The sequence below is a fragment of the Brassica napus genome, chromosome A9, assembly GCF_020379485.1.
Source record: "Brassica napus cultivar Da-Ae chromosome A9, Da-Ae, whole genome shotgun sequence".
NCBI classification, from domain to species: domain Eukaryota; kingdom Viridiplantae; phylum Streptophyta; class Magnoliopsida; order Brassicales; family Brassicaceae; genus Brassica; species Brassica napus.
Window position 1 is genome coordinate 32,307,302 of NC_063442.1, and position 14,061 is coordinate 32,321,362.

At 34.6% G+C, this 14,061-nt stretch overlaps 2 protein-coding genes across 2 annotated transcripts; one reads left to right on the forward strand and one right to left on the reverse strand.

The window, feature by feature from the left end:
* Positions 1-667: 667 nt before the first annotated feature.
* On the reverse strand, positions 668-2,322 carry LOC106390861. Its single transcript, XM_013831401.3, has one exon. It carries the CDS (start codon positions 2,059-2,061, stop codon positions 856-858), a length of 1,206 nt encoding a protein of 401 aa, XP_013686855.2. The 5' UTR covers positions 2,062-2,322; the 3' UTR covers positions 668-855.
* Positions 2,323-13,038: 10,716 nt separating this feature from the next.
* LOC125578407 lies at positions 13,039-13,857 on the forward strand. Its single transcript, XM_048741016.1, has 2 exons — positions 13,039-13,516; positions 13,600-13,857. The coding sequence occupies exons 1-2, from the start codon at positions 13,090-13,092 to the stop codon at positions 13,683-13,685; spliced, it is 513 nt and encodes a 170-aa protein (XP_048596973.1). The 5' UTR covers positions 13,039-13,089; the 3' UTR covers positions 13,686-13,857.
* The last annotated feature ends 204 nt before the right edge of the window (positions 13,858-14,061 follow it).

Below are 14,061 nucleotides of genomic sequence, written 5' to 3' on the forward strand. Positions count from 1 at the left end.
ACACATTATTTTGTTCAATATTATTGTTCTCTATAACACGATCGTTTGTTTTTCTTTTCTTTTTCATTTTCTCATATAACCAAAAATAATTCAAAATTCAAGTGCAAAAACTTGAAACCAAATCCTCGAACTTCAAAGTGACAAAAATAATAATAATGGTACGTTGTATTTATCGTTCAGGGCTGAGTAATCATTTCATAGTTTTGGTTACGTCGTTCGATATCGTACAAGGGTAGTAGGGTTGTAAAAGACAGCGTTGCGTTAAGAAAACGACGTCGGCCGCTGCCTTTGCCTTTGTTCGCGGGACCCTATAACGTTATTTTGCATTTTTATTTGTGGAAAGTCGTCTCACGTGCGCGTTGGTGCTTCTTTTTAAAGATTTTAGAGATATTCCACAAATGAACCTCACCTAAAAAGAATTGATCTAAAAGCACCCCGCATAAGAAATTATCCATTTTTAGCCCCTACTTCCAAAGAAAATTGAAAATTAATTTGAGAATCCCTGTATTTTTAGGCTTCGAATGTTACGAACCGCCCCGCCCCGCACTAACAAAAATCTCTACATATACTATTATCTATTCGTTTTTATAACTGTGAAAACCGCACCGCAGTTAAACCGCTTGTCCCGCACCGCTCAAACCGCAGTTACCATTCGGAGCAGCTTTAATGTACAAATTCCAGATTTATTTATTACTATTCAGCGTATTTTGAGAACCATGATTTTTTTCTTTTTGCCTACTAACAAAATATAGGGTGGGGGGTAAAAGATTACAAATATCTAAAACCTTTTGAAAACTTTATAATCTATTACGGTATTTTTGATCTAAGAAAAATAAATTTCGACGGGGAGTATTATCATGACCGAGAAACCGAGTCGGCAAGTTTCCCGATTCTTTTAACGACTTCAGGAGACAGTTTCTTCACCGGTTTCCTCTCTTTCTCCAGTCGAAAATCAAAACCCAGTGCGTCCGACACTTCCTCGGAGCTCCATCCAGCTTTACGGAGCGATTCCGAGAACCGACCCGCTTTCAGAAGCAAAGCATCTAAAACCGCTTGATTATCTAAAATTACCATCTCATCCTCGAAGAAACCAGATGCCGACACGTGGACGATATCATCTACGTCGGATTCGCTCCACCCGCCTCCTCTTAAAACCGACCCGATCCGGTTCACGTACTCGTCCACCCATTTCGGCGTCTCGGATCTCGGTAAGTCTAAGTATCTCTCCGGCGATGAAGAGTGTGACGACGACATCGAAGAAGCCGAGTTTCTCCGGCGACGATCCACCGCCGCGTCACTCCAAAACTCCACCCATCTCGGTGTACCCGACCCGTGAACACGACCCGAATCTAAGCTCATTCTAGAGAAGTTCGACGAGGACGAGGACACGGCGGATATCTCGCTCACAGAACGCTGCTTAGTGAGAACAACCGGAGACAAACCAGATCCTCTGAAGACAGACTCACGCTCGAAGAAATCGGATAGATCCGACCCGCAACAGAAAATTCGGGTCTCGTCGATGTAGAAAACCGGGTTACCCGCTAAAGACGGTTTACAAGGAATAAAGCAGTGATCGAAGATGGGAATCATCAAAGGAGCTCTCTTGAGAGCGTTTCTCGCGACCCGTAAGGCCTTTTCCGGCTCAGACGGTCTCGGGCCCCAAGATTTGCTCCAGAGAGTGTTTCTCGCGATCTGAAAGGACACCGCGGCGACTGGAAGATCGATCATCGCTCGGAGGTGGAGACGGGCTCCGGGAGAACGCCAGTCTGGAAAACCAGCGCCGACGGGTAAGCCGGCGGCGAGAACGGCGCGGAGATCCGGCGGGAAGGAGAATGAGAACTCGGCTTCGGCTCTGGCGAACTCTGCGTCGGTTAGACCCGGTTGGACTTGGATCCTTGAAGTGTGTAAATGTGAGATTACTTGGTGGGCGAGAGATGAGAAAGATACGAGACTGTTCCTGACCCTTGGAGTCGTTGGTGCGGAGGCCCGAGCTGAGAGACGACGGAGGCCCGCCGCGTGTGATGGCCGGAGACCGGTCATTCTCCGATCAACGTCGACCATTTTTGTTTTTTTTCTTTGGAAAAAGGAAGTGAGAGTTATGGCAAAATGAGTAAGCTTTATGAGTTATGGGGTTTCAGATATGTCTGAAGGCAAACTGAAAAAAGATGATAGACGATAAAGAAAGAGAGAGAGAGAGGCTTCGTTGATCAAAGTAAGGAGCTTCGTGTATTTATAGCAAGTTTTATTGGTGGGTCCTACGAGTTGTCCTTTCTAGGAGTATTTATTTTTGGTTTGATTTAGTATTTTACGAAAAATATTAAAAATAATTCGAATCTCTAATGACTTCATCGACTAGTTCATTTGATGATTAAAATCTTCAAAAAAGAATTTCTTCGTTGAGATTCTTTAATTATCTAAATCAGCATCAGATACCTTTCTGATCGGTTTACACTTTTGTTGAGTTCTCTTTCACGGCTCTGATTTTCTTGGAAACACGTAGGACCCATGCGTAAATTATGGAAATAAACACCAAATTATAACATTAATCACACAGTATTTACTATATTTAGAATCTGTTCATAAATATTTACTTGTTTTCGAATAATCAACTGTTTTGAATCTTTTTTAAGAATAAATGTCAAGTGAACTGAATTGACATATGCTTAAAACGTCTTAGATAATTTTTTAATTTCTTTTAAAAAATCTATATAATACTAACTGATAGGCTAGAATTGACAACCAAAATTAAATATGGTGAAATTTTTGACATGGAAGTTTTAAATTATGCTATATTTACACTGGTAATACATCATAATGCTGCATTTATGGAGAAAATGCTATCAACTAATCTTAGAACCGAATAAGTTAAACCGTAGTATGTCAGGCTCCGAATGGTAACAGCGAATTGAGCGGTACGGAACAAGCGATTTGACTGCGGTACGGTTCTGACAGTTATAAAAATGTATAGATATATGGTATATGTAGAGATTTTTATTACTGTTGAATGCGGTGCGGTGCAGAACTAATGTTACTATTCGGAGCCTTAATATGAAATCTATTTATATATTAGGTATTATATAATAAATTATAAACTATTCGAGATTAGTTAGATCAACTTTTTTGTTTTTGTTATGGATCATTGGTTTTGTTAAGTATTGTCTGAACTTTAAGGAGTGTTTGAATTTTACAAAATTTTATTCGGTTCAAACCAAAAATGACAATCAGTCCGGTTTATAATCGATCTCGATGGGTTTGATTAGAGGTGTGTTTCGGATTTAGAAGCATGGATAACAAAGGTTGAAAAGTGATTAGACGTAAGCCAATATCATACCCACTCCGCCACGCTGCATCAAATCATGCTCCTCACTACATCAGGGACACCATCGATATTAATCACTATTAAGTTTTGATTTGGATTTATCCACATAATCATAATCTTTGCAGTGGACTTAACAGTAAACAGTTTGGGAAAAAGTAGCATATTAATCCCGTACCATATGAATCATACAAACACCATACCAATATAGTATCATTTATAATGAAGTAGACTAAAGTGTTCTGTTTCTTTCTATATTTTTCTATTTAAAAGTCCAAGAAAGAAACCAGTACACATGCAGCTTAAGCATGAATTGTAGTTGTAAAGTTGAGAGTCCACCGCTTGTATTTTTATATTTTTTGCTAGAACTTTTTACTTATCTACCTATAGAGTTGTGGTTCAATTTAATGCGATGTTGAATCAATAACCGCTGAGGCATAATCTTTGGGTGGTAAGCAATAAAAACGGTCACGCGACTCTAGGCCACACTACTCGGGAGTCTCACATGCCGACACCAATATGGCATGGATTCTTTACAAATGGTTCGTGTGGTGTATCACAAAAGCATAATTTTAAATGATAAAGTCTTTTTTTATAACGAGAAAATAAATTTTAAAATGATGTGTCTTTTTTTTTATAACGAGGAAATAAATTTTAAAATGATAGTCTTTAAAATGATAGTCTTTAAGTAGTACAATTTTCAATAGGTTTATTTAAAAAAGCAAAACTTAGATTTACCTCCTAAGATAAACCTTTAAATTCATTTCACTTCTAATAACCAATCATAATGTTACATAGCCTAATGAATAAAAAAATATTAAATATTTTTAAAAACACAAAATAACTAAAAAATAATAATAACACTATTTTAACGACGCTAATATCACCAACTAAACCATAAATCTAAACCGTAACCATAAATCAAAACTTTATATCCTAAACTCAAACTTTATACCCTAAAACCCAAATCTAAACTCCAAATCCGAACCCTATACCCTAAATTTAAACTTTATACTCTAAAACCTAAACCCTACACCTTAAACTTAAACTCTATACCCTAAACCCAAACTCTAAATTCTAGATTCTAAATTCTAAACTCTAAATTCTAGACACTAAATCCTAAACCTAAACCTTAGACTATGAACTCAAACTATAGACACTAAACCCAAACTCTAAACTTTAAATCATGAATCCAAACTGTAGATTATAAATCTAAAACTTAAATCCTAACTTTAAACTCTAAAAGAATAATATCAATATTAATCCAAACATTTAAAGTATAAGATTTGGATTTAAGATTTACGGTTTAGATTTAGGGTCTAGGATTTGAGTTTGGGGTCTAGAATTTGAGTTTAGGATTTAGAATTTGGATTTAGAGTCTAGGGTTAAGGTTTTAAGGTTTAGGGTTTGATTAAAGTACGGTTTGGATTTAGGGTCTAGGTTTGGATTTTAGAGTATAAGGTTTGGGTATAGAGTTTTTGTTTAGGGTTACAGTTTGGATTTAGGGTTTAGTTAGCGGTGTTAACATTGTTAAAATTGACGTTACATTTTTTACGTTTTTTTAATTTTTAAAATATTTTTTATTTCTTAATCTACGTGATAATATGATTGGTTATTAGAGAAATTTGAATCTAAATGTTCACCTAAGTTTTTTTTTCTTATTTGAATAAGAACAAAACTTAGGTGAACATTTTTTTTTTTTGACCAAAAAAAAAAATGTTCACCTAAGTTTTGTTCTTATTTAAATGCGTGGACATAATTTAAAATTACATCATGTATAAACACAGTAGTTTGTTTTTCCATTTTCTAACGTCATCGAAGCTGCCTAGTATTAAAAGCATTAATTTTCAAATAAACGGTCACTTTGTCAGCTTAACCACATGTTAGGTATCGGGGAAAACAAATTCACATGTTAGGTATTGTTTTTTTTTTGTTTTTTTTAAACTAGCTATGTTTTGAGTCTTAGATTTTTTTTTTTATGCGTTTTTTTCGAAATATAGTAAAATTACCATGGCTAGTGTTAAAAAAAAAAAGAAAGTAAAATTACCATGGCTTATTTGTTAAATTTAATATGTTAACGGGTCAACGGCATAGACTTCTACACAACGTACGTGACTGGCGCTTAAATAATGGAAAATTAAAGGAGTTTATTATGCTATTTAAAGATATTAACTTGTAAATTACATTTGTTTTGATGTTCACACTCGCAAAAAATCAGATGATACAAAATCTTAATAACAATTAAGCTACTTCAGGCCGATCAAGAAAGAAACTTTAATTATACTCACCTTGTTTGTAGTCCCATTTGAACAATAAAATAGCATACAACCAACACCACTTGCTTTGATAATTATCAGTGCATCTACACAAATCATACTTCCTAATTAACATATACAGTATTATAACCGTTGGTGAAAAGACGTAATGATTCTTTCAAGTGTGCACGTATTTACCAACTATACGATATTTCAAAGTCAGCAAATTTTGCTCCTTCATTAGGCAAAAAAAAATAAAATAAAATTCGCTCCTTCACTCAGCAAATTCAGTAACTGTAAAATATCAGTATATATTTTCCTCAAGATGATTTTCATTGGATTATTTTCTACCATTTCCGTATAGTGCTACCAACATCTAAAAAATTAAAAGATAAGAGCTCAAGCTAACAAGCTAAGTAACTTGTACACCATCCACTTGCACTATCTACTCTATTAAAATAGAATCCTATTTTTATCTATTGTAAAAAAGTTGTTAGACCAATTCACTAGAAACTTAATATATTATTTGATATTTTAAAAAATGAAAAGGATATTATTCTCCTACATCGTAGATATTATAAATGTGATCTTAACAATAGTTTGTTAAATAATATATATTTAAATAGTAAATACATTTATTTGAATGAAAAATATATCTGGTTTACATAATCTTAGATATATATATATATATATATATATATATATATATATATATATATATATTGTATACATATCTACATAATATTTTGAGATCCCAGTGTTTTGTTTGAAACATAAAATATTGTTATAAGAATATAAGAATAGTAGAACATATGAAATTTTTAAAAATAGACTATAAAAACTATATAGTGATGAATGTTTAAATTATTGTAACAAAAATTAAAAAAAAATCACCTATATTTTAGTTATATTATATATAATATAACTTTTTAAAATAAATTCAGTTACATTACTATTAGTTTAAATTTTGTAATAAAAATGAAAATAATATCCGCGCTTCCGCGCGGGTTAGAATCTAGTTTCAGTTATAATTGTGTCCGACCCGTTTCAAAAATTGTAGCTATTTATCTATTTTTATTATTTGTCAACGTTTGGTGGCGTCATACCATTCACGTATATGATCCTTCTAAAGTATTAAAATCTACAAATTCATTGAAACATTGTTAGGATTATCCTATTTACCGCTGAATCGCCAAGTTTTTGTTTTCATTTCCCATTCGTTTATTTGACGAAATCCACAAACCACAACCTTATTGGTTATCATAGTGATAGACTGATAGTAGTTGATCATCAACATATAATAACGAAAATATACCCGGCAATATGTATTTCAACCTTAGATCTCGTGGTCATTAAAAATTGGACCAGAAAAGAAGGTAGATCAGATCTAAGAGTAATATAACTTACTAGAGATTTTGGTATTATCATCGATGACAAAGGCAATATATTACATTTTATTTATTAATTTGACCATCTTTCGTTTATACATGAACTATATTATATAACGATGTGAAAGGTTGGACTTAGGTATGGGTAATAGTTAATGAAATGTTCTCATAAGGTGAAGAGTGTTCGTTGTCTGGGTGTGAAGCTTTTGGAACATTGACAAGTTAGATGTTTAATTGTAGCTGAAGCTGTGCGACATTTTGTAGGGCCCGTTTGTCCCAACCACATAATCTAACATCTCCTAATGATTTTGAAAGAGATATAAGGGAGGTGCCATTTTTTTGCAACTAGTTCATTGATTGTTTTATGAATATGTATGTGGTTGTGGATGATTGACTGAATTCATAACTCATAAGAGCCAGTTAGAAATATAGTATAATTTTTAACATTCCAGATCCAGTTTCATCCATTTTTTGTTTTCTTTTGCAGATGAATATATGGTTAAATATTTTATATCAATATACTTTTGATTGGTTATTATCCTTTCATATATAACATTTCTTCTGAAGACTTTTAGTTGTTTGTTTTCCTCTATCTATATAATTGATTTACTGTTGACAAAAAAATATAATTGATTTACTATGTAGAAGAGAAGCCTAGCTATATTTTATTGTTACTGGCATAATTGAAATGAGGCATAAGTATATCTGTTATTTTGCATGACAAATGAATTACAAATAATAAGGTTACTATTATAAATCAAGTTTTTATCAAACCTCTTATTTTGCATGCCAAATTATAAGGTCAAACATCTTCGACTATACGTGATGTTCCTTATATCGTTGACATATATGTCGAAGAAATTTATGGCAATATCCTTGAATTTCAAGTGTCGTTACAAACTGTCATTGTCGTTAGACAATATTGGTCTGTTTTGTGTGGCTTCGACTCTATCGACCGTTGATATGTCCCCACGCGATCACAACTTTCGATCAGTCAATTTGGTCCAACAAATTTGGTTTGGTTCAATGTCTTCGTACGAATTATGAATAATGTCAAATCTCTTGTTGTGATGGGTTGGTTTTCGTAATTGATTTTTTGTTGGTTGATGTTAGATGAGATAGATGATATGACGCCCCCTTAACTGATTCCAAAAGGACCCAATAATATCTATTAATGAAATAATAATTACATATTGTATATGGATAATATTAAATCTGTTAGCATTAGTAAAAGAAAATGACCAAACGTAATTATAACTAAATTTTCGAGATTGGTCGGACGACTGAGTCATTGTAGTTGTTTTTGTTGTGAACATTATATCTTATGTGGATCAAAAGAGAATGACTTGATCACTAACGAGCGAACTCTTCAGGCTTTCGAAAGCCGATTTTGTTGTAGCCTCTATAGAATTTTGAATATGAATCTCAATCAAACTTAATAAGAATTACCCTCTTATTAATTTTTCAATGCTTTAGAAAACCACTCAAAACTAAAGCTATCAAACTTCATAGAATTCATAAGTTATACCACACTTTGGTATCTCTTTATATATTGAAATATAAATCCTAAACACATTATCTAATGCTTAGATAACTCTTAAACATTATAGTATTTCCTAATCCATAACTCGGTAGGAATATCTTAGTCCAACAGCCTCTTTGAAGGAGATGTATGTGGTATCCATGAAGCACATTGCTCAATAACATGTACTTGTTCTTTTAAGTTTTATGTTTCTGTGTCAATTGGTGGGAAGGTGAATGTGGTCTTGACATAGTAGTAGGGTCTTGATAGCTTATGAATGAATAAACGGAACTTTTGAATGTTCGCACTTTATTTTAACACAAAAAATTTCATTCATAAACTTAACCAATTACAAAGATAAGCGCAACATCCAAAGCTCGATCTGCAGTCCTAATAGAAATTATTAATACAAGGCCATAGAGAGATATAGATATACACTTGTACAAGTTTGATAACAAACATAAGGAGTTTTTAAAGATACCACATACGAGTAAACTAAATGGGGAGATTACACCATCCTTCAAAGTCTTCAACTATAGAAATAGTCACCATATATCGTGATGTTGAATTCTCCAAATCTCGATTCTCATTGTGATGAGTCTTGTTGTACATTATGGTCCCAAAGGAACCATTACACAAAGCATCAAACAATAAGGAAAGCAACAATGTACTTTTGGTTTGAAGCCGAAAGAAGAGTACCTCACAAAAGAGAGATTTTGATGGAAATTTTCACTCCTACAAAAAGGAAGAAGATGGAAAAGGATCTTTCATGGCCATGACTTTTTTGGAAAGTAAAACGACTAAGAGATTACAATCTTCAAGCTTTGGTAGACTCCAAACTATAAAAGAAGTGGTTTGATGCTTGCACTTGTCGAAGCTGAATGTTAATGATAAACTTTACTTGAAAATTTTGTATTACCTCCAAAGATTGTGCCAAAGAAAAAGACTTTTGCTTATGAGTCTAACATTTGGAGATGTCTCGCATCATGTCGCCATGTTAAGCGTGGAACCCCACAAACACATGTCGGCCGATCAGTTCTTGATAGTTGATAGCACGATCTCAGAAAGTATTGTTGCCGGATACCTATGCCAGTGATATGTAAACATGAAAGTATCAAAACCAACAAACCAGAGCTTTTCACCTTTACACGGACAGAGAAATGAGTTTGCCGATAGATTCCGAATAAGCAAGCATTGAGTTTATGCAGAAACTTCCAACTCTAGCATTACCATGGTGGAGCCAGAGAGATTTGACAGAGCCAACGTCGAGCCACTGTCAGTGAAGTCTAACAAGCTTAGAAAGACTAAGCATTCATATGTATGTGCAGCTACGAGGGTGTTCTTGGTGAGATCCCAGACCGTTGAAGCTCAAACATATTGTATGCAGTGAACAAGAAGGGCCGTATGGCTGGAGAGGCAGGTCGGAAAAGAGATATAGTCTTCACCAGAGAAGAAGAGATGACCAGTAAGGTAAAAAATTGTCTAGATGGAGGACGAGAGAGAGCATCCTGATTCCATATCTAATCGCTGAAATAGAAGTGGAGCCCCACAAACATCATGAATCATATCTACAATTGAAAGCAGAACAACTGAGTAAGGCATAGAAGTACGACGAATGGGGACCAAGCAGAGCATTTAAGCATTTAAGTGCTACATATGATTACTTGTTTTTTTTATGCCATTTGCAACCTATATTTCTACTATTTGTTTCTATATGGTGATAACCATACCCTGAAAAATATGGTTCACTTTGTAAGTTTTTGGTTTATTCTTATTTTGCAGTTTACGATAAACTGCCAATATTACTTTGTTTCTAAATGAAAAAGAGAGATTCTGATAGATGACACATAAACCAACAATACAATTTATTTTGTAAATTTGTGTTGTTGTGGCTGTTTCGTCACAATTCACAATTTTTCTTGTTAAACAACATTTTAAATTATAAACTAGAACCACATGATTTTTTTTTTTGAAAATACTATTCTGTTTTTTCATAGTAATCGAAACCTATAATATTAAATAGAATATTTATATTTAAACTGGTAGAAACTTTATAGCTTGATTTGCTACCACTTTTCTTTAAACCAGTCACGCTTTGTTGTTGTTTTTTTTTTTGAAAAAAAAAACGATTTGTTGTTGTTTATTAATTTATATATCCATAGACTAATAAGCACTCGTGTGGTCTCGATATCTCATATCTATTCTTTATAGATCGATTCTTGGTTAGTTTATAGCCTATAGGAAGGCTATAAAGACTACCATTGTAGAAGCAAGCGTGCGTGCGTGCGGTGGCAAGGAATAAAGTGATCTTCTCATTGTTTTCTTTTTTTTTTTCTGTCAATATATTTTTAATATTAAAAGATACGGACCAAGCCCAAAAAAATTACAAAACAAGCCCAAAAGAAAAACCAGACTCAAACTCGATAACCAATTGGGCCCATAATCCTCCGGCCCAACTTGATAAACCCTAATCTCATAACAGGATAGAGAGCAGCCGCCTCACATATCCAACTTTTTCGATGCGAGGACACGTGTTGCCATCCTCGACGACGAGGGGACACGTGTCACAAAGACGTCTCATCTCCACCACATCTCATCCTCGCCGGAGATCCAGCCTTCGGATCTCTCGACCAAAACGGAGCTCCGCAGCTCCGCCAAACTTCACCGCAAACATCTTTGGGCCTCTAATACCGGAAAGAATCAATCGCCATGGCGAGATCTCATTGTTTTCTTTATTAGTTTGGAATTTTGATTCACTTTTAGAAACTTTTTTAATGTTGGAATGTGGTTTTGCCAAACTGATATTGCAAGTTCACGTTTTTCTTTAATTCTCTGTATACAGATTAAATCATTTATGCCATGTTTGTATAATCCTATCGTAGTATATGGCCGTAAACTTTTGGAGAGCTCGTTGTTGCCAAGACTAGTCTTTGAATTTTTTTTATTACTAACACAAGATTCTAGATATGACATTGTGTTATGCCTCCACTCGTTATCTGACTTTCATAAACTCTTTCTCAATTTATGAGTAGTTTCGTCCGCGAGAAAATAAAAAGAATCTTGAGAGGTGTATGACTTATATAGAGTACCTCAGTGCTCTTTTATCACATTATTGGCAGTTTTTATCTTCTTTCTACATCAGTCGGATCGGATCTTAATGCTGGAATAGTGTCTTTTTTTTTGTTGTAAGATAAATCAAAAGATCACTTGTTTGACATCTTAGGCAAGATACCTCACAGTCACAGCACATCTCCTCTCAAATCATAACTTTGGCAAGATCACTTTCTTCTGGTCCCTTTGACATTTCATGTGACAAAATATCATATCTAATGAGAAAGAATGAACGTCGTTACAAACATATCTATAAGCCAAATACGGTTCTCAGAATTAGAGGGAAACCCATAACCATAATTAAGGACTATATTTCCTTCATTACCACAACCATCCTCACTTTTCGAGACTTACCCAACAATGGTTTCGAGTTCAAAGTTTCAAGTAAACCAAAGTTTTCTAACATTTGGTCAAACTTCAGTTATATATTGTAGTTCTTTTATTTCCTTAGAATTTTTTTTTTCACTGATCAATAAATTTTACATTTTAGAGAAAGTTAATTGGTATTAGTTTAGCAATAATAATAATAAGTAAAGTAATATTGGTCAATAAAACTAATTCGTTACATATAAAAACATACATCAATAATATATTTATAATTTTCAGAGCATGCCCTATCCAATGCGGCTCATCAAACTCTTAACGGGTAAAGAAAGAACTCCCCACACCACCCCCACAATGAGTTTCACATAACTATAACTGGCTATGAACATAACGAGTCTGTTAAGTTTGGTTCACTGTCTATATTGGACCTTTTTCGTTTCAACAACTTATTCTGCTCCCGTTACTGTATTTACTTCAAGGACTAAAGTTTTATACTTTTATTTAAGCACCGTTAGATCGTCTATTAACTAATTTATACGGCACATTTGATTTAAGACATTAATGAATTACACGTTGTGAGATTCCTACTGTATTTTCAATTTTCAACATTTAAGCTGGATCTTGCGGATTCAAAGGTTGGAGGTTCTCTTATCAAAGATTGAAGCCAAGCAGCCCAAGATAGCTTGAATGAAATAAACCCATGGAGGCAAGATAGCTTCATCCATCGTTTAGTTACTGGGCCATAAGAGAAATCCTAAACTAAATAAATTCTCCTCAGTTGGTACTTGGTATTAAAACAATATTATTTTCCTTCGAAAGGACGTTATATAATGATGTTATTATTTAAGGTCGTTTATTGAAAAAGAACCAAGTAGTATTTCAAATACATTAAAGTAAAATACACTACAAAGATTTTCGATAAGACTTTTCAGTCGTGGAATGTCTTTATTCTATAATTAAAAAGTAGAATATCCAAATTTTGTAAGTATATATTATCCAAATGACAACTTGTTTTACGCTTTAATAATTCCAGGTAAAATCACACATATTATATTATAATAAAAATACAGTAAGAGCCAGGCCATCATGACTTGGGCCGGCCCAACTTCTCTGAGTCGGCAACACTCTCACTCCTTTATAACTAATCCTCAACTAACTTTTCTCTCTCACCATATGACTTTCCACTTATTTACCAAAAAACCAACCATTGAGCCTGACACTCGCCGTCCGCCGCCGCACACCCCCTCGTCGGGGGCAGTGCGTCGCCTCCACGTCCCACCGTCTACTTCTCTCTCCAAGCAACACTCATGGTCGCCTGATCTCATCCGCGAGGAAGCTTGGTCAAAGCGCCGAGACACCTCCCGCAACCGCCGCCGCGGAAAGAGCTTGACGGACGACGATCTTGACGAACTCAAAGCCAGTATCGAACTCGGGTTCGGGTTCGGATCCCCTGAAGTCACCGATCCGAGACTGTCCAACACGCTTCCCGCTTTGGAACTCTACTACGCCGTTCAAAAGAGCTACAACGACGCCGTTTCTAACAAGTCGTCGTCTTCGCTCTCCGACGGCGATACCAGCCCCTCCACGTTATACAGAACCAGTATGTATAAACCTATATATATATATATATATACACAACAGAGAATTTGTCGTTTAGTTGTACTAATAAGATTATTTGACTAGGCGATGATCCGCAGACGGTGAAGACGAAGCTGAAGCAGTGGGCGAGAGTGGTGGCGTGCACCGTTAACCAATCCCCACCGAGATGAAAACTAACGGCGTTAATACTTAACGGCTGTTTGAAACGGCCAAACAGACGTGGAGCCCATGCATCATTTGTAATATTACACATACTGTAGTAAATTACCAATTTATTTTGGACCCAACCTGTCTGTATATTACATTATTGCTCATTATACAATGACTTGATTGATTGCTTCATGTTCTGTTAGTATGTCTTATATGATTTTATATAGACACCCATTATACAATTTGCGAAAGTATATTCTTTGATTTTGTTGTGTTGACTTTTTGCAGTATAACTTTTTCTGAATAGCAAATGCATTATGCATGCTCGAATCCTACTAATAAATGAAATGAAAATTAGTCAAAAGGCATGAAGTGATGCAATTTACGAGTTTGAAA